The following is a 20,184-nucleotide window of genomic DNA, read 5'->3' on the forward strand; positions in this document are numbered from 1 at the left end:
CCCCCCCTCCTCCTCCATGCCCCGGGCGCCGTAGCCGGCGGGGAGCGGCGAGGCGGGCGGCCCCGATGCGGAGGAGCCGCCGACGGGCGCCATGCAGCCGCCGCCGCAGCCGTACGAGTTCTTCGGCGAGGAGAACGGCCCGAAATGGCGGGGGCTCTTCGTGCCCGCCCTGCGCAAGGTCAGTCCGGCAGCGGTTGGGCCGGGGGGGGGGGGGGCGGGTGGCACCTGCGCCTCACGCCACCCTGCGGCCCCCGGCCCCGGGGAGCGCCCCTTCCCCGCCGGTCCCGGTGCTGGGGCTGCACCGCCGGTGGGTGCAGGTGTCCGTCCCGGCTGGGGCCGGGCTCCGCTTAGGGAGCCGGTTCGCCCCTCCGGTGCGGATGCCCGTAGCCCCGACAGCTCTTCCCGGGCAGAGCAGGGGCCTCTGGCCGTTTGGTTGCACGGTGCCCCCTGCCCTGCCTTGGCTCCTGCGGGACCTCCTGAGTCCTGTCCCTTCACACCCCGGTGCTCGCCCGTCCCGGCAGCCCGGTCACGGCGGGGCGGAGGTTGGAAGGGACCTCCGGGGGTCCCCTTGCCGACCCCCTGCTCAGGCAGGGTCACCCACGGCAGGCTGCCCGAGCCCACGTCCAGACGGTGCCCGTGCTCCCCTGTCTTGCCTTCGGTGCTGCTTTGTGTGAAGACGCTGCCAGGTGACGACGAGTGCCCAGCAGACTCTCCTCCTCCTGTCAGAGGCTTGCTTCTCCTCCTTCACCCGTCAAAAGTCCCGTCCCTGCCTTCTTAATTGGGCCGCTCGGTTTGAAGCCGCTGAGAAACACTACTGGTGTGCTTCGGAGATGTGCTGTGGAAGAGCAGCCTTCCATCCCTTCCCCGCGGCATTTCTCCAGACGGCTCCTCCAGGCCCTTTCCCGAACCAGACTCCCTTGCTGACCACCCAGTTGCGGTGCTTCTGACCCGCTGGTTATTCTAACACCGGGTTGTCGATGAGATTTCTGTGAGAGAGTAAACAGCTGTGGCGCAGGGTAAAGTCAGCCTCTGTTTTCTTAAGAAACAACTGCCCACTGCGTAAACAAGATAAACTGTGTGGGAAACCGCTTAGCCTGTCATGGGAGAGGAATTAATCTTTTTATGATGCGTTTTGCATAGCAGGGCAGTCCCCAGCCCGTCACCCTTGGGTAGGACACCCCCAATAGTGGAGGGAGTGGGTTAAATTGAGGCTGGTGGGGCATGGAGGGAGTGGTGGTGTTCTGCTGTGTGTCATTTGCTTTCTACCCTTACGAAGGTTGAGGACCATTATATAGTTCTTAACATAATGGCCTGCTGATCTGGATCTCTGGTGCTGGGCTGTACCGCAATACAAGTAATGCAGGCACTCGTGTGAGTGGTGTTTTGTCTTTCTTTTCCAAGAGCAGATTTAGTGATGGAGTAGAGTAATGATTCTCTTTTTATTTTTTCTTTAATTAAAAAAAAGAGAGAATCAAAGATTTGCATTTGGTTTGTGTCCCTGTGTCACTTGTATTAGAAGCCGCTGAAGGCAGCTAAGTAGTCTTGTGGCTAACGTAAAAACCACTAATCGCCTGTCTGAAGAGTCCTGGATTTCTACTCTTTACTCTTGAATCTCCTTTTCCTCCTAGTAGTTGCTTTCCAGTGTGTCTCAGGAAGCTTAGAGAATGCCATGCTCTTTTCCTGATCACTGGAGGTTGACATAAACCAGCACCTTGACACCAACCAGCATCCACCCAAACATAAGGTATAGCTAGCTCAGTTTGATGAAAAGGATTTCTTTAAAACTTTAAGTTTTCATCATTCTAAAATACAATAGTGCAAAAGTTGGTGGACTAACGCTGCTCTTACCAATTCTTACTGTCTCTCTACATTTGGGTTTGGTGAAAAGAAACAGAGCAGGAACTTAGACTTTATAAACCAGAGGAAATAAAGTCATGATACCAGTGACTGCTTGTAAAAATTTGTACTTGCTTATAGACAGTTTTTTTTCTTCCTGGGAAAGTTCCTTGTCTGCAGTACCCACCCTTCAGCATGAAGCAATCCTACTGTAATGTGCATTTCTTTTATGAACACGCAGTATCAGTGAGTCAAAACAAAACTGTATCATTGTTCCAGTTATTGCAGTCAGGCTATTAGGGAGACGCTGTCAAGCTTAATATATTCTTTAAAAGATCAAATGCCCTAATATGAACACTGGAGATTTTTAAACCAGAACATTTTAGAAAATTTGTGGGTGGTTTTGTTTACATCTCGCATTTTCACTTCGATAATGAGATGAGACCATTTCTGTTATTTATAGGAGAGCTAAAAAGTGTGGCACCAAATCCAAAGTGTGCACCAAACCATCAGATTTTGTGTTCATTTCAGCATTTATAAAATGTTACCACAGTTTTCAAAGAGTTTGCAATTTCGTTCTGAAGAGGTTTAAATGTCTGCTTGTCAGCAATTTTAGATAGGATCGTTTCAGGCAAGTTGCTTTTGCGATGAAAATTTTAAAGAAAGTCTGAGCTTCAGAAACTTTTTCATTAAATGCCTGGAAGAGTTTTTTGAACTTCTGAGCTGGGTTTTCATCACAGCAGGCTATGCTGCAAGTGCAGAGATAGTATTCTATTTCCCATTCTTGAAAGCTTTTTCTTCTAATGAACATTTCTTGAAGAAGACAAACTGGTGGCAGAAAAAGAGGAAAGTTTTTGGTTTTCCTTGCGTATGTTAAGGTGTGAGAAATCTTAATTCTAAAATACAGAAAGATGCGGAGCTGGATGACGAGCCAGTACAGTTCACTAACAACAGATAGTATTTATTTCTCGAATTTTAAGTCCACAACATGCTTTGAAGAGCTCTAGTCTCTTTCATTATGCATTCAGCAAGTTTAAGGTCACTTCTTTTTATCAACCCTAGCTTTTAAACCTTTGCATTTACTTTAATTCTATGCAATTGACACTTAACTCATGACTGGGGGAAAAATGGTAAAATACATCAGTTCTTCAATGTGTGGAAAAAAAAAAAGAGAATCTCTCCTTTGAACAGTATTCTGTATGCATTTAAGCGGTCATACGTCTTTAAGATTAGTAGAGAGTGCTAAATTGTACTTACCAGTTTGAGTTGTTTTAAGAAAAAAACCAAAGCTAAATGGCAAGATTAAACCAGATTTTTAAAATAGTTTTTTTAAGTAGTTATATCACTATTTACTTAGGACCTTGGAATCTAGTAAGTTGAAAATTTTAAAGCAGTTTCCTGTATTGCCTCTTTTCCAGCTGGTAGATTTACAACCATGTACTTACTCTAAAACATTTCACTTTCTTCTGTTGCTGTGCTGGAAACCTAAGTAGGAAGCGAGTATAATGAAACTTGTTGTAAAAGTCCGGTCAAAGTGAATGAATTGGAAGAAAACAGTATTTTTATCTGGTCGCTTAGGTTATAGTTACTTGAACTGCTGTTTGTAGCAAGTAAATCACTTCTAACAGATCTACAGTCTAAGCTTTATAAAGGCTTTTAATCTAGGAGCTGACTTTAGTTATTAAAGGATCACAGTGTCTCTTTGAATAATTCTCGAAGCATGCAGGCAGCTGTTCCAGCAGAAATCACATGCATTTCAAACGCCCCGCTGTCGGGGTTGGTTGGGTTTGAATCCTTGGGATGTTGATACTGGCAGCCTCATTAAAGCTGGTGCTCAACGGGGCAGTGCTATTTTGGAGGGCTGCTAGTGAGGGGCTTTTCTGCTTCCCCCCTGCTACGGCTGGTCAGATTCTTCTCTGATAAAACCGGGACCCTCTGCGGAGGGGGATTTTCTCCTGTGGTGGATGGGTGCTGGAGGGGAGGGTGGTGTTGGGGAGTTTGCTCTCTCCCCCTCTTCCATTTCTCCAGGTGTTTATTGTTTGGGTTTGTTTTGGTTTGGTTGTTTTTAGCTGTTCCTGGCCCGATGGCCTTTGTGGGGAAAGATGTCAAATTATGAAACCTGTTTCTAAAGCTGGCATCTGAATTTTGTAACCGGGTTTCCTAGCATGGATCCCGTGCCAAAGCTTGTTCTTGCTGACTGTCAACTTTCTTCCAGATGAAACTTTCCAGAACTGAATTGATTCTGCAGGTTGTTGTCAATGCTTTGATGTTGTATCTATTAATCTTAGACTGGGATTAGAGGGCAGCCTAAGAAAATCATGCACGCATCTCGGTGGTAGCAGCTGAGTCTAACTGCCACCAACAGGCTGAAGGTCCCAGTTTTAATGTACTGGATATGCATTGTATAAAAGTTTTTTCAGAATTTTAATTGAAAGCATCATTGACACCAATCATTTTCCATTGCTACCTGGAATGAACCTCTATCCCAATTATTTGGAACGAGTTTTCAAAATGAAACGGGTGACTCCATAGAACTAGTGTGTATTTTTGAAAATAATGCAGAATGTGTTGTTGGATCTATATAAATGGATTAATTTGCCCTAAAATATTCATGTGTGTTCTTAGTGTGCATTATCATTTGTGCGTGCTCTTAAAAACCCACTGGCAAATTAAAAATATATTTCTGTATACAAGAGCTGTGTATTCAGTTGCTTTGTTCTTTGAATTTTTTTTCTAAATTACATTCACAAGCATCTCATAGGTATTATTGTTTTGCTTTTCTCCATTATCTACAAATAGAGACTGTCAAACAGTTAATACATTTCTGCAGGCACTACACATGTTGGTGTAATCATGGCACTGTACACTATTTGCATTTTCTAAAACAATTCCACTATTGCTCTGGACTACTCATCAAATTTCTAGAGCATGACTAAAGGGTTTATTCTTAGCAAATGTTGCATACAGAAACATAAAAGGCCATTTTGAGGACATTTTTGAAGTTTACATTAATTCAGTGCTTCTCTATATTTTAAAACGTGGGAGTTAATGTATAATGACACAGCTCTTGCGTAAGGTTGCATGGTTAGGGTTCTGGTCAGTAATAGGGTATGTGCAAGGGCTGCCCCATTTTCTTCACTGCTCTGTTGAGGGCAGTTTGCCTGCATGGTTTCCGTTGCAGGATCAGGCCCCCTTGGGTTAGAATTATTTAATGCGTTATAGTGTCATTATAATGGATTATTATTTAATGCATCCTAATTTCATTAGCATGGCTTATTATTTAGTGCATTATAATTTCAACTGTTAAGTTGCTTGTTATGATGTTTTAAAAGAATAGTTATATTTAGGTTTGAAATCTGTTAGGTCATTTGACTTCTAAGAAAGACAACTTATTTGAGCCCTGAAGCCTGGACCTTTGCAGATTCGCAGTTGCTACAAACATGAATGCCTCAGCTCCGGAGAATGGCGAATAAGGGAAGTGCTGGTGATACTTAATTACCTGTGAAATACCTAGACCCTACAAGTTTGAAGCACGTTTTTGCCTTGCAACACTGTGCTCAGAGTTGAGGGGTGGCTGGAGGTCTGGAAAGGAATGGCAAGCCCCTGTGTAGTGGATGCTACCAAGCCTTCTGTAAACAATAAGCTAATTCCTCCAGACCTTTTTTTATTCCTGGTAGCAGTTGGGTATCATTATAGGTTGGTTTTAGTCCCTTATAAGTAGACTGGCTTTTTTTGTTCTTGCATAAATATTTACTATCATAAATAAAATCTGGAACCAAAGGGGACTGGTCCTTTTACTTAAATCCTATTTTTTTCATGCCTTTTTTTACACGGTTTAGCTTAAGTACTGTCACTGGAATCTGCAGTTGGCAAATGGTAAGAGGAGCGTTTTTGCAGCCACTGACGTGAAATGAAGGTAGTTTTTAGATCCGAGGTGTTTAAAAGTAGTAAGAACAGTGTAATTTAATTTGGCAGCAGTAGCAGAAGAAACACTTCCTACCTGTGTTGTTAAAATGGAACATGGAAATTAGCATTTGCGTTGGCTTAAAGACTTGCCAGGCTAACTAGTCACAGGAAGAAAAACCAGACTGCACCGTTGACTGCAGCGATTCACTTGGCCCTTGTGCCTTTATCCCCCTCACGTGTGGTCATCTTGCCCCTTCGCATGCTGCCGGAGCCGGGCGATGGGAGAGCCGGGCAGTTTGTCTTCTCTCCTTTTCTCATCCCATTTCACGCGTGTTCTCCCACTCGAACGACCTCGCCTCTTGCTGTGTTTCTTTGTCTGCTCTCTCCACCACCTCTCCTGCACTCCCTGGTTTTTCACCTCTCTTTTCCTCTTTGCACAGTGCATTATCTAATCTCCTCTGGAGAAGCTGTTGAGTCTGTTGTTTGCTTTTATAATTACCTCACCAATTCCCCTTCTGCCAGGCTTTTCAGATGAGTGGTGTGCTGCCATTCCTTGAGTTTGGCAGATTAGTCACGTAAAAAAAAGTGCTGAGGACATCTTTCTTTCCCATATTTATGGCCTCTTTATCCTCTCTAATTTTTTTATGTCATTTCAGTTACCATCTGGTTCACAAAGAAATGATTCTGACAGTATTCACTGTCTCCAAGTTCAAGGTTTGGCCTTTTTTTGAAGTAGAATGTATCTTCTTTGCCTTTCGCCATTTATTCTTATTGCATCTTTGCGTTTGTTCACTTAAAATATAATCTTAAAACTCACTCTGCTGGCCTGTGTTGTTCATGAATTAATTTTTATTTTTAAATCTTCTAAAGACCTAATTGAAAAGTTACTGGCCTGTTTGAATAATTCAGTCTACCTGAGGGAGCGGTGGTTCTTGGGAAGGCTGTGATGTAAAAAGTGGGGAGAAGGAGCTGGTGGGCGCTGGGTTCAGAGTCCAGAGCAGCTGTCAGCTCTGGGAAGTGATGTGTGGAAGAGTTTGGGGAGAGTTAGAAACTGTTAGCATTGAAGAAAGATGTGTGCACAGCGATCTCCACACCAACTGTGGTGTTCTCCTTCTGTGTCATAGGGCAGAGGCTGTGCCTACCTCATTCAGGGTTTATCTCAATTTAAACAAAGCATTTTATATGGATGGGTAAAATTCAAATACTTAATTTTCCACCCATTTTTAAGATTAAAATATATGTGTTTGCATACGTGTAAACATACACGTTTTAGTTTCTCTTTGACTCTGTATAAAAGGAAACAATCAACTAAAGAAAGGAGATTTTGTGTGTTTGGGTAGAAAAGCAGCGACTGTGAAGATGATGTGAGAAACAAAATATGCAATGTAGTTGAGAGTAGATACAGCAGAAGTGAGGCATGGTAGGGAAGTGCCAGCAGGAGAAACTACCAGTGGGCAGCTCTTTGAGGAAACCCATCTGTGCGGTAATTAGCAGAAGCCTGATGAAATCAGTGCTGCCGTGCCCGCCACGATCCACCAGTCCTTTCCACCGAATGTCATCGAGGTGTACTGCAGCTTATTGCAGAAGAAGGTGGGAGGGATGGTGGTCTGCATTAGATTTACAATTCATCAACCGACTGTGCATCAGCTTAGTAGCATTTGTGCCGTTATCAATGTGGTTTTTGTCTGCAGCAAGCAGACTTCCCAGTAGGTCTTAGAACTGTCTTCGATGTAAATAGCTGAAGATGGAAAAAAATTATATTTACACTAAAGTAGTGGTGTATGATGACTGTTTAATCACGCCTGTACGCAGTCACTTAACAGCATTTGGTGTTTTTGAGGTCAGATAGCTGATGGATGGTCTGCACCTGAAACGCTTTTCATAGCTCAGTTACTGTGTTATAAAAATACTTTATTTTGCTAACCATGCATCAAATGTTTAGAATTGCAGTGAAAAAGCTAAAATGTCATATGTAGATAAATTATTAAGTTCTGTTTTGCTTAAGAGACTACTTCATACTGTTCCTCTATCAGCATTTGTTAGTTTGATTTAAGAAAGATGTGCCATCTAGAAATTGCTGTACTGGAAATAAAGTTAGAAATTAGTGCAGTTATTTTTAAAAAGTTGACAGTGCATTTTTATTTGGGATATCTCTTCAAGTATTTAAATCTTTGTGGTTCTTTCTAAAGAATTATGCTGTAATTATGCTTGAAAATTGGGAATATCAATGCTGTCATCTTTCACTGAATAAGAGCATCCCAGGCCTTCAAGTTACTACATCTGGTTCCCCTCTTCCTCTGGAGTATCATCCAGATGAATTAAAAAAGTCTTTGGAGCAGGCATTATCTTTAGAAGAGAAAAGATAAGAAGGAATAAAAACCCAACCTAAAACCAGACTTTGTCAGGTTCGTTTTTTTCTTTTTCCCAGATTTCAGCATCTTGGTACGGGGTAATCCTAGGGCTGCTTTCTTTGTCAGTGACGCATTTTCATCACCTTGAACACAGTGTATGGAAATACTGACAAGTGTTGGCAAGATTGTAACCAGCCTGTGATAGTAAATATTTAACTTTTATGTTCTAATTATTTTTATTGCTCCCAAATTTATATGCTTTATTCCTCAAGTAAACAAACAGCCTTGCAAAATTTTACTTGTCCACTGATCTAGTATAACTGTGTTTTTACGAGGCATGTAAAATGTAAATAATTTCGAAGTTGAAATCGGTCTCTGTGGGAAAATGGGAATGAGTAGTTTCTGTTGCAAACAGTTTACAAACTTAACGTGCAATTTATTAAGCTATCCTGTTAGCATAGTAAGCTTAAAAATGTTACACTATCATGTGAACAGATTTTGTGGTGGCGTTTTTTAAATGAGAAACTTCTTGTTCTGAAATCACAGGTAATACTGGAATTCTGTTTTCTGAAAATGTAGTTGTTTTGAATGTAAGTAGAGAAGTGCCATGTAACAACATGTCTAGTCTTTCAGGAATATGAATTGATACATTTGTGATGGTATACGCTGTCTAAAGACTCAGTGTGCATGTCATGGGTTTGGGGTTTTTCTGTTGTGTTTTTTGTTTGTTTGTTCTGGTTTTTTAATGAACAATCTCTTGTTTTGCTCATGGGCTTACTGTGGAACAACTGGAGCTTTCTGAATTTGTTTTTACTACCAAAATACATGTATTATGTAAAAATATATTTAGGCAGTATAACCAAACTGCTGTTTCTTTCTCATTAGTACAGGCTAAAAGGTAGTAACTTGCAGTTTTGACTCTTAATATTTTCCTCAGCTGCTTTTTGTTTCAGGTACAACCCTTTGACCATTGCTTTTATGCTCAGGACTTCTAAAATTTCCCCAAGTCCAGATATTATTGATATTCAGACTTCATGCCAGGTCTCCTGCAGTTCAAAATTAAGCCTGCCATTACATTAGCTCTGAAAAATAAGATCAGTTTGTTTCTAGTCCTAATACCGTTTATCTTCTTGAAAAGATTTCCTCCCCATTTTTTCTTAACAGACTTCTTCCCAGGGGCCTGTAAGGACTATTAACATCTCACTGAGAAGGAATTTTGAGCTTGACTTCATCTCTGCAGCTGCCTGTTTTCTCGAAGCTTTTGTGGCATGGTGCAGGACCTGCCTCGCGGGAGGAACCAAGGGGAAGATCCCAGTTTACCTTTAAGGGGTTTTTCGGTCACCTCCTGAGCCGCTGCTTGTACAGATGCAGTCGAGCTCTCAGCAAGCCCTGCTGAAGGCTACAGCCCTAGGAAGGAGAGGCCCCTATGAAGATGCTGCTGGATTTTCATCAAATACGCACGTGTTGGAGGGGCGGAAGAGTAGGGAGATGTAAAGAAGAGCAAGGGAGAGAGCAGTTTAGGAACTCCCATCTAAAATAAAAGCACGTCCCCCAGACAGGCCTTAAGGCCATGTTTAAATGCCACACTTATGGGACTCTTGTCTGTTATTTCTGTTCCTTGGAACAGCTCGTGAAGGAATAATCCTATATGAATGATGGTAAAAAGTAGTCCTGGTAATCTTAATCTCCCTCTTTAATGACTTCAAGCACTTCACTTGGGTTGTTTTGGAGATAAAATAGGTTAAAAAATCTGATTTCTCTGATACCTTCTGCTTAGAGTTCTTGCAGCAGAGCTCTTGCTGGTTAGTGCAACATGTTGTAGGTTTAGGTATTTTGACCCTTAAAAGAAGCAGTTACAAGCCAGACCAAAATTCAGCCCTGTGTTAGCTATGGTGTATTATTCCATGCCAGCTAGTAAAATTGTGCTCGGATGTTTCAGTCTGAACCTGAAGTCAGTGAATGTACCTTCTGTAAGAAACATGTCCTCAGAAATTCCTCCTACTTCTTTCCGTACATTCAGTGTTTTATCAGTCTCTCTTTGCTCTTCCAGCCCTTTCAGTCAGGGTCTGGGTGAATACTGTGAAGACTAAGTGTCCTGTCCTTGATACAGTGGCATCTGATTTGATCAGCTGGTGGATGGCTTTTATAACTGTCTTTTTGTTTTGCTATCAAAAACAGTGTCTTTCTATGAAGTTGTTTTTTCTCAATAATGGCACTTATGTCAAAATAACTTCTCTTAAAGCCAGGGAGTGCATGAGTGCCTCTGGGACCTTTCTGCGATGCTGCAGGCGGTATCCTTTCAAATGGAAGCCCATTTCTAAATCCTCTGGGAAGAGTTGTCTCAACCAAGAAATGGTGGGCTTTGTTGTCAGTTTTGCTCCTTTCGAAGCAAAACTGACTCCAGTACTTTTGTTTGTGTTCATTGTATGAAGCTGAGATTCTCTGCCAGGGTTTGAAGAGGGCTGCATGCTTCTCTACTTGTCCTCAGCCTTGTTGGATGTCCACATGGTCTTGAGAAGGCTGAGGAAAGTCTGGCATGAACTGTTTAGACCTGTGAACTGAAGTTAGTTACAAGTGAAGGCATTTTCTTTGCAGCAGAGATGTCTCTTTTTAAAGTGAGCGACCCTCGTGAGAGGAGAATGGCTGCAATCTGATGCAGTAAATGGGATTTCTCCATCTCCTCTTAAGGGGAGCACAGCTCCCCTTGCTCATCTTCTTACAGCTCCTGTTCTTGTCATTTCTGTGGAGCATCATTAAGGGTTCATTGGGGGGCAAAATACAATTTCATCTTATTTCCTACTTAGCTAGCTAACGCTTTTGCTGTAGTAGTGCTCGTATAAGAGATACGTGGCGGGACCTTAACTTGACACTTCCTGGTGTTCCATTGTTTTGTGAATTAAACTCTCCTGTTCAGGAAGAACATGAAATGCACTGACTATTGTTGAAAACCTGCAGTCTTAAGTAAGTGTTTTCAAGGAGTGGTTTTGGTTTTCTTGAGGGTTTTTTTTGTTTGTTTCTTTCAGTAGTACTCAATCTTGTATACCTGTCAGCTGTGCAACAGGTATATGAAGCAGAGAGGTGCAGGAAACTACATGATACTTACAGGGCTATACAGAAACTCTATAACAAGATTGGACAGCTGGATTAGAAGCCGAATGTGTATTCCCATCTCTCTTAGCGTACAACAGCTTTATTAATGTGTTTCTTCACTTGCGCTTTTCAAGGAAGGATGCCAGTGCAGAATTAAGCACTAGAAATGTGTGTTGTTGCCTGGGCGGGCGTCTCTCCCTGGGTATCACATAGGAGCCCCCATTATTGGCAGTCTGTCTTCACCACCACTGTGCAATCCCTTAATTCTCAGCTCCAGTACAATCAGCACCAGTGTATGTTTTCACATTTTCAGTGTGTCCCTCTTCCCTCTCCCCTGAGACATTTGGATTCCCATCGTGGGTGCATGTGGTCCCTGTCTGTGCTCCCTTGTCTTTGGGCAGTGTGTTGGTAGACTTCTCCATCCAGGTCATCGTCTCTGCTGCTCCAATGTTGAAGATGTACGGCAGCAGCCCAGCCCCTTCTAGAGGTCCGCTCCGTGGATCTTCACTTTTTCTCCATACCTGTTGGTCATCCTGGCTCTTCTTCTCTCCTCATGTGGTGGTGTGGGGACAAAGCGCAGTCCTGTTCCCCCAATTCTTTCGGGCTGTGGCATGGCAGGAGATGGAGCAGCGAGTGGTTCGTTGTGGTGGCTCCGGCTCCCGGGCAGCTCTGCCCACCTCCCTCTGTGGCCGGCAGGGAAGGAAGCCGGCCAGACACCTTACTTCCTTCTTGGTCTTGTTTTTGCACGATTTACAAAAGCCTGCAGGGCTGCACCTTGAGTGCCCCCAAGGTATTGCTATGAAATTATTAGTTACTTAATTTGGAGGAAGCCCTCAGAGCCCCCCCAGTGTTTGTGGACTCACTTGTTGTCTTTGGAGGGAGGAGTTGCATGTATTTCAGAGGATCAGAATTGACCCAAAGATGTTACCGTCTCCCTCTGAGAAACTACTGATCTGTTTGTCTTGTGTTTGAAACCACGTACAGAATGCCAGTGTGAGTATGCAAGATTACTTTTTTGAGGTGATTAACATATAATTTGTTTGGGGAGAGTAGGGAATTTCCCTGGATTGTATTACTTACAAATCTTTTGGCTATAGTTTAAGATCTAGTTAGTGCTTTCCTGATTGAGAGGCTGCCAGGGAAAACTGAGTACATATACTCACTCTTGAGTGCTTTTTTTTTTTTTTTTTTTCTTCTTAAGGTGGGGTGACTGTTGGTTGGGTTTGGGGGATTTTTACTAGGAAAACAGCCACGTTGGGCGAGTTAGTTGTGGCCCTTCAGCTTGTGTGGGCACATGCTGAGGTTGCCAGTTTCAGGTTGCCTGGTCTAGCTTAGCCTTGGAAACAAGAGCTCTGATTAATCTGTGTAAAGTGAGATAAAACGCATTATCCTGCCTTGCGTTAAAGGGAGGTGGAAGTCAGCCTTTCTCACAGCACGTCTCCTAGTCTTGACACTCCTGAATTTTGACTCATGCTTTTCCTTAGGTTGTCCAACTCTGTTGCAGGTATTTCACATGTCTCTTTCTGTGCCTCGGACAGTGTTTTATGTTCTAGTTAGTTTTCTGGCTCTGAGGCATCTCAAAGAGTTGTTCCTGCCCTTCTCCCGTGTCATGGCCGTGGGTTTTTTATTGCCACAGGTTTTGACAGCGCATTAATTCAGTTCCCTGCCAGACCGGTTAGTTCTCTTATCCTGGTGTCCTTGCTTATTAAGTCTTTTCCTCTGGTGGGTCCATGCTGCTTCTCTGTTCACAGTCACCCAGCGCTCATTAGCGGGGTTAGTAACATAACTGTGTGTTACTCATTCTGTGGATGAATAACTGCAGAATTACCAAAAGTGATTGTCTTCACTGCATCATTGGCAGAAATCTGCCTTGGCTTGAAATTTCTTCCCCACCGTAAAGGCTAAACACTTAGTTTTTAATTGAATAGAGATGCCAACTTTGCAGGAATAGGAATTGCCATCTTAACTACATAGGAAAACTTGCAGGAAATTACTGGAAGTGTGCAAATTTGCAGCACTACTGTACAGAAGTACTCTTCTTTCCAATTCTTCCTTCTGTACAGCTTTAAATGGAAAAAACGCCTAATTCTTCTAACTCTTTTGGACAGGTTCAGCAACAGGTCCACCCAAACCTTTCGGCAAAAGAAGATTCCCTCTATTACATTGAAGAGTTGATACTTCAGCTGCTAAACAAACTATGCATTGCTCAGCCACGGACTGTCCAAGATGTAGAGGTAAGACTAGATACTGGAAAACCAAGTGCTTGCTTGCAGAATCGCTAAGATGAACTAATATATTTTGAGCAGTGTGGGCTGAAGTTAAAGCAAGGTGAATCTGAAGAGCAGAGCCTATTAATGCTAAAAGATTATACAGTATTCAGATTTCACAGAGCAAGCTTAATTGGAAATTCATTTCCTATACAGGGCTTCAGAATAGAAATGGTGGGAATTTTTTCTTTCAGCATTATTTTTATAAATGCAGAATACTTTGAAGAATTTTTGCTGCTCAAATATACCTTGGACTTAAGAATGTAAGGGTGTTGCAAATTTTCTTGCTCTTTGACATAAATATACAGGAAAAAAGTAAATAGTGGAATGAAAGATTACTGTTGTTAGGCCTGGATTGTGCAGCTGAGGGAATAGAGTTGTATGTTCCTGGAACTTTATTGAACTCACTGAGGCTCTTGTATTATTGCAGCTGTCTGCTTTTGTGTCATCGGTTTCAAAATGAGGGCTTTAATGGAGTGCACTTCAGTATACAGTCTAGAGGGAGAAAGTGCTTTCATGTAGCTGTGACCCATTATAGCTCTGTAGAGTTTTAATTTTACGTCAATCTATATCTCTAGGATTTTCAGCCTAAACCAGAATGAAGTTCTCATCTAATATTCCATATGTGTGTCATGGAAATTAAAAAAAATAAAATATATATTTTTAGAAAATAACTGCCTGAGGGGTTTTAGATTCTTATTAGATGCAGCAATTGCCCTTTATTCAACGTTGAGTTAATTCATTAATTATTAATTTTGGTTTATGATTAATGTATTTTGTAATACTGATGCATAAAGATTATAGTATGACTAAATAAAAGCAAAAAACTTGATAGTCCCTTAATAGGTCTCAGGATTGTTACTACCTTGAATCTGGATTTGAACTTTAGACGTGGAGCTGAGAAATTCCATGTTCTTTCTCCAGTTCCCAGCTGATCAAACCCTTCAACACACAGGACAGTTTGAGATAGCACTGATTGTTCTACGCACCAACTCCGTAGCTTTCTGCTTCTGAGTCATGAGTTCATAAAATTACCCTGTGTACTTATGAATTAATAGTTTTATTGGGTATGTGTATGCTCCACAAATTACTGTGTGCAAAATTGCACATAATACAGGCAGCCTTCTGAGATAACTGACAACTCTCTGAACTGTGGTTACGAGTATCACAACAAACACTAAATCCTGTGTATTGTATTTTAATATACCTGGCATTTTAAAGCTGTAAGTGATAAAACATTGTTGCACTTGACAATACAACAGTTATTTAATTTAAAAATGCAGAGCCAGGTCTAAATAGTGGTAACAGGTTCCCCAAAACATTATTGTTCTGTAGGTTAATACGTTCAGACTCTTGCAGAGCAGGGAAAGTAGAATTCAGTTTTGTGTTACGGGTTGTGGGTGAGATTGTGCTGCCAGCAGGCATCCGAGATCCACAAATGAAGGTTTTTGGCTCTGTTCCTCAGCTGGTTTTAGCTGTTAAGAGAAAACATGAGAGCTGTGATCTCTAAGGTTTATCATGCAGATATTTACATAACAGCCTGGAGTTAATGGAGCTGTTTGTGCATAATATTATACTTAAGTATTTGCAGATCAAGGTCTAAAATCTCAAATTATAAAGGTTTTATAAATAGAAAAAGCCCTTCAAATTGTTCCCAAGAAAACACCGGTAATCAGTGAAGTTCAACCACAAAAGGCGTGTGTTACTCGTGAAGTGCACTGTTAAGTTGAAGGACAGCTGAATGCCACGTTACGTCCATTTTGCAGGCAATCTCCTGGTAGAATCTCAAGGAAAATTCATTTCGGTGAACCAGCCCAGAGCTTTTGGCTGCTGTCCAAGAGGAAAGGTCACCGTGTGTTTACCTGGCACAGACAGCTGACGCAGAAAGTTGAGCGTTAAATGGCCACGTGCAAATATTTAAAAGAAAACCTCAGGCCTCCTTTTAAATTTCAGAATGTGTGCAAAAATCTTTTCATAAGAGAGACACACAGATTTCACCACTTTTCTCGGCTCATTCTTCAGCTCATCTATAAAAATCTCTCCTGTAAGAGTTACCACCCATGCAGGCCTCCTCGTGGCCCAGGTTACGGTTCCAAAGCAGAGGGCGTACGGCACAGGACCGCGTACGGTGCCTGCTTGGCAATGCCAGGTGGAGTAAGGGCCACGAGGTCGGCTGTGCAGCAGGAGGTGATTGCTGCTCCTCCCTGAGCTAACTTAAACCCCCCTGTTTTTCCAAAGTCACTTAAGCAGTCGTCAGAGTTCAGTTTAGACTCATTCTTTCAGCATTTAATTCCTCAGCTCACAGGGGCTGCAGTGGGAATCCCGGAGAACTTCGTGGGAAGCCCGGAAAACTTCATGGAAAGCACGACTGGGGTCTTGCACGTGTTTAGCTGGAGACTGCTGCCCAAAGCAGTTTGTGCTGTTGTGGGGGTCATCTCGCCTGTTTCTATAGCAGCTGTTGCAATGTGAATCTATAGAAAAGTAGCCTGAAATTGCGTACAGCTTACCATGGTAGTGAGGGCTGTAAACTGCAGACACTGTGAGTGGCTCTGCAGTGGGGAAGATGCTCCTGTGTGGGCTTGAGGAGTCCAAAGTGTTATAGCCAGCCTTTTTCATGAATCACAGCCCTCCTCCCAGTTAGAAGATCCTGCACTTGTTTTTAATTTCTGCCATAAACTTGATCTGATGTAGGGCAAGTTACACTCTTTTATGAAATAGGAACAATACCAACTTGTTGGGTTTTTTTTCATTTATACTGTAAGATGTTTAGTGCTTCCTGATGTTGTTTATATTTTGGGCTCCTGATCTCAGCTGAGGTTTCTTGCTGCTCTTGTGATGTAAAGATCATAAAGCAGGAGCTGTTTCAGGAGATTTGAAGGAGTTCTTCATGCTTAGGGAAGGGAGGTTGTTCGGGATTATTGAAAAGAGTGAAGCTCAGTTGGGTAAGAAGGAGAGAACAGTTAGGAAAATGTGTTGCAAACACTGAGGAGGAGGATAATTGTCTATACTACAGGGGAAGTAATTTGGTGTTTTGTTTTTTTTAAACTTCTCTTTGATTCCTGCGGTTAATTTAAGTGCACTCTTTATGTTTGGACAGGAGCGCGTTCAAAAGACATTTCCTCATCCAATAGACAAGTGGGCGATTGCTGATGCGCAGTCTGCTATAGAGAAACGAAAAAGAAGAAACCCTCTCCTGCTACCTGTGGACAAAATACATCCTTTATTAAAGGTACTTAAACCAAGAACCTGATGACTGCTACTTCTGCCCACCACACCCCCCCAGCTGTATTATGCCCTCCAGCATAACCTTCAAAGCATTTCAATTTGTGTGAAATTAGGAAAGTTTCTCATATTGGCTGAAAGGGTAAAGAGTTACCACAGAACAGGATGAATATATTGTGTAATAAAAGTAGATCCCTAAATTCATAATGTTCTAAACATTAGTGTGTTAATGTATTACTCTACTTTGAAATATGACTAGTTAGTTTTTAACATAAATAAAATGTAAACTCAAATACCTTACCTACTTCAGCAGCACTGTTTTGACACCTTTATTTGCTTGAAAATGCTGCAGAAACCAAAATACAACAAGGGAAAACAAGCAGATCCTGTTCCTTGTATACTGTCAACTAAGATGTGTATCAATGTCCTTTCAGTTACTGTTGAATGTCACTGATGCCTTGGTTTTAAAATCAATAGATCTGTAAAGGTGTAACAAAAGACCAAATACAGACTTTATTGTTGGTGGGTTTTGAGGAGGAGACCAGCCATCTCAGTTCTTAGATATCATGTTACTTATAGTAGGTATAGAGCTCCTTGCTTACAGTCAGGATGTAGTGTCACACAGTAAGCATGTATTCATGCTGTGCCCCTGTAGAGTTGTTTTGTTGTTGTTTTTTTAATGATAAAACAGTACTCTGATTTTTAGATCAGTGTTTAATCACCTTTAGATCAGTGCTGAATCAATAGATTCAGTCTGATTCAAACACTGCTCTTTTTTGGTATTTCTTTTTCTATTTATTTTGGGTTTCATTCACAGCTTAAAAAATGCTTTTCTCCAGTGGTGGCATTGTTGCACCATTGAGAAAACATTATTCAAGCATAAGCAGAAATTAAAGCACTTTTTCAGGTGTGTAGTCACTGTGTGCTTATATACAATGTCTCAGTTTGTGACAGTTAATAAGAGGGGAAGAAATGTTAAGAAAGAAAATGGCATTAAGTAAGATCTTCCTAGGCAACGCCGGCTTTCTTTTATGAAGCCTGGTTTATGAATGTGTGGACATAGGCACAGAATCTGATTTTTAGAAGATGCGTCAAAATATGGTAAGAACAAGACTACCTTATACAAATACATGAACTTAGCTGTACTTATTCCTGATGGTCCTGTCACAGATAAGAGGCCATGTGGTACACGCTCTGCAGAACATGGAGCATGTGTCATAAGAAGAACATGCAACATTCATCCTGGTTTTTCTCTGTTCAGACTTTGATTGTTAAATTATTATTTTATGTAATACAAGATGCAGATAGCTTAGTAAAGGATGGACTAAAATGGATCACAGTACATAACAGGTTGAACGTACAATCTGTAGTTTCATGAAGACAACTTTTCATCAAGAACAATTCAAAATAAAGCATACTTTTTTCTGAAGAGTCCAGATTAGGGCCAGAGTTCTGCAATAAACATACATATAGACTAAAATTTAAGTACAAGAGTGGTTCCAGTGAAGTCCCTTCATTGAAGGAACCCTATTTTTAGGACTGTCATTTTTAGAGGAAGGATTATTGAAAGTTCTATAGCTTTTCATCTGTCAGTATATGGCAAAATAGCACAAGGATGTATTTGCAAGCATTTCCTTTGAGGCAGCTGATCAAATTTCCATTTGATGCCCTTTGCCCTGCTTATTAACATTACTGTAAATTATCAACACAGACAAGATCAATTTCAGTAGAAAACTCAATGTGTTAGTTGTCATTCCGAATGAATTCCTGGAATAAATAGCATTTTTTTCTCGTTTTCAATTTGCAGGAGGTCCTGGGTTATAAGGTAGATTACCATGTCTCTCTGTATATTGTGGCTGTCTTAGAATACATCTCAGCTGATATTTTAAAGCTGGCTGGAAACTATGTTTTCAATATACGACACTTTGAGATCTCCCAGCAGGACATAAAAGTATCAATGTGTGCTGATAAGGTAAGGAGTTAGGATTAAAATAGTCTTTTGGACAGATACAAAGGTAGATAGGTAGATACTAGAGGTGATTTTTATTATTTTTTTTTTAAGAAGATATATCCACAGTAGGAGAGGAGAGGAGAGATTGGTCATATTCAAATGCAGAAGTTTCTCTCCTTATTCATGCCAGACCTGTCACAGTAAAGACTTAAGTTTAAGTTAAGTCTGTTAAGTTTTGGGACAGTAATAGCTCATACAGAACAATGCAAGGACAGAAAATGATGTTGTCCTTTATTTCTCAGCTGTGTTACTGTCCTCCTGATGATGCTTTCCTTCTTTATAATACAGAAAAGACATTTAGTTTTCATGCTCATAAAAATGAGAAACATTTTTGTTTAATTTTATCTTTATCAGGAGGGTTTTGTCAAAGGCTTATGCAAGATGCCTTGTTTTCAAAGTTGGTTCTGCATGAATTGTAACTTGTTTTCTAGGTCGTACTAACTTATAAAGGGGAAAATGGCTTTGGCAACTGATCCAGCCTGCTGCTGCCAAAGTTTAAATATTACTCCCTTGTGAAAGTGATCACAGAAAGTATTGTATTAAAAACTCAAAGGATTTCTCTGAACACATTGAAATAGCTGAGCTTGAGCCAAGTGTAAAAATCGGGCTTGCATATAATTTTTTAAATTTCTTTGCTAGGTTTTGATGGATATGTTTGATCAGGATGACATTGGTTTGGTTTCTCTCTGTGAAGACGAACCCTCTTCTTCTGGGGAACTCAACTACTATGACCTAGTGAGAAACGAAATTGCAGAAGAAAGGCAATATCTGCGGGAGTTGAATCTGATAATAAAAGTATTTCGGGAAGCTTTCCTATCAAACAGAAAATTGTTCACACCTAATGTAAGTCCTTTAATAGCTTATTGATGTGTAATGCTAGTTGCTCCATTAGCAGCCATAACATATCAATTTTACATTAACTGTGTTGAAGGTAAAATTAAATTTGATTTATTGTATGTCAGTGCATAATGAGTGTTGACTGTATATGAAATAAAATGGAGGAATTGCCATTAATAGTACGAAGAATGCTGCTCTCAGAGTGAAGCTTAATGGACATGTTTCCCTGACGGGTGCCGGCAATAGCCAGAGTCCTTTGCTCATGTAGGTAATAGTTACACTTCTGCTTAACACAAAAATTAACAGTTATCTAACAGCATGTGCAGTGAGTGCAGATGAATGCTTGAATTGACATTTGAAGGCTAGCTACCCCAGGGCACCCCTATCTGCAGAAACAACAAGTAAAACAGCCCTTGGCTCTGGATTCTCTAGCGTGTGACTGACTGTGAAGGGAATCTCTATTTGATAAATGATTGAAGTATTTGATTGAAATTTGTGTGGCAAATTCTGTTTTCAGGATGCTGGAGTCTAAAAAGGAAGCACAGATCTTGTAAGAGAAGAAGTAATAATGAGAGATCAGTGCATCCTTCCTGTGGGAGGAAGGAGAAGGGAACTGGGCCAGCAGAACCTGAACTGGGATTTTTACGTGATACCAGCAAGTTTT

At 41.3% G+C, this 20,184-nt stretch overlaps 1 protein-coding gene across 1 annotated transcript in view; it reads left to right on the forward strand.

Annotated features, from left to right (window-relative positions):
* Positions 1–20,184, forward strand: part of SOS2 (SOS Ras/Rho guanine nucleotide exchange factor 2) — a 55,769-nt gene continuing 35,585 nt past the window's right edge. The window contains exons 1-5 of the mRNA XM_049829013.1: positions 1–178; positions 13,292–13,417; positions 16,548–16,679; positions 18,480–18,644; positions 19,323–19,526. Of these exons, the coding sequence (XP_049684970.1) occupies positions 92–178; positions 13,292–13,417; positions 16,548–16,679; positions 18,480–18,644; positions 19,323–19,526 (714 nt within the window). The 5' untranslated portion in view covers positions 1–91. The remainder of the gene's footprint in view (positions 179–13,291; positions 13,418–16,547; positions 16,680–18,479; positions 18,645–19,322; positions 19,527–20,184) is intronic.

The sequence above is a fragment of the Accipiter gentilis genome, chromosome 25, assembly GCF_929443795.1.
Source record: "Accipiter gentilis chromosome 25, bAccGen1.1, whole genome shotgun sequence".
NCBI classification, from domain to species: domain Eukaryota; kingdom Metazoa; phylum Chordata; class Aves; order Accipitriformes; family Accipitridae; genus Astur; species Astur gentilis.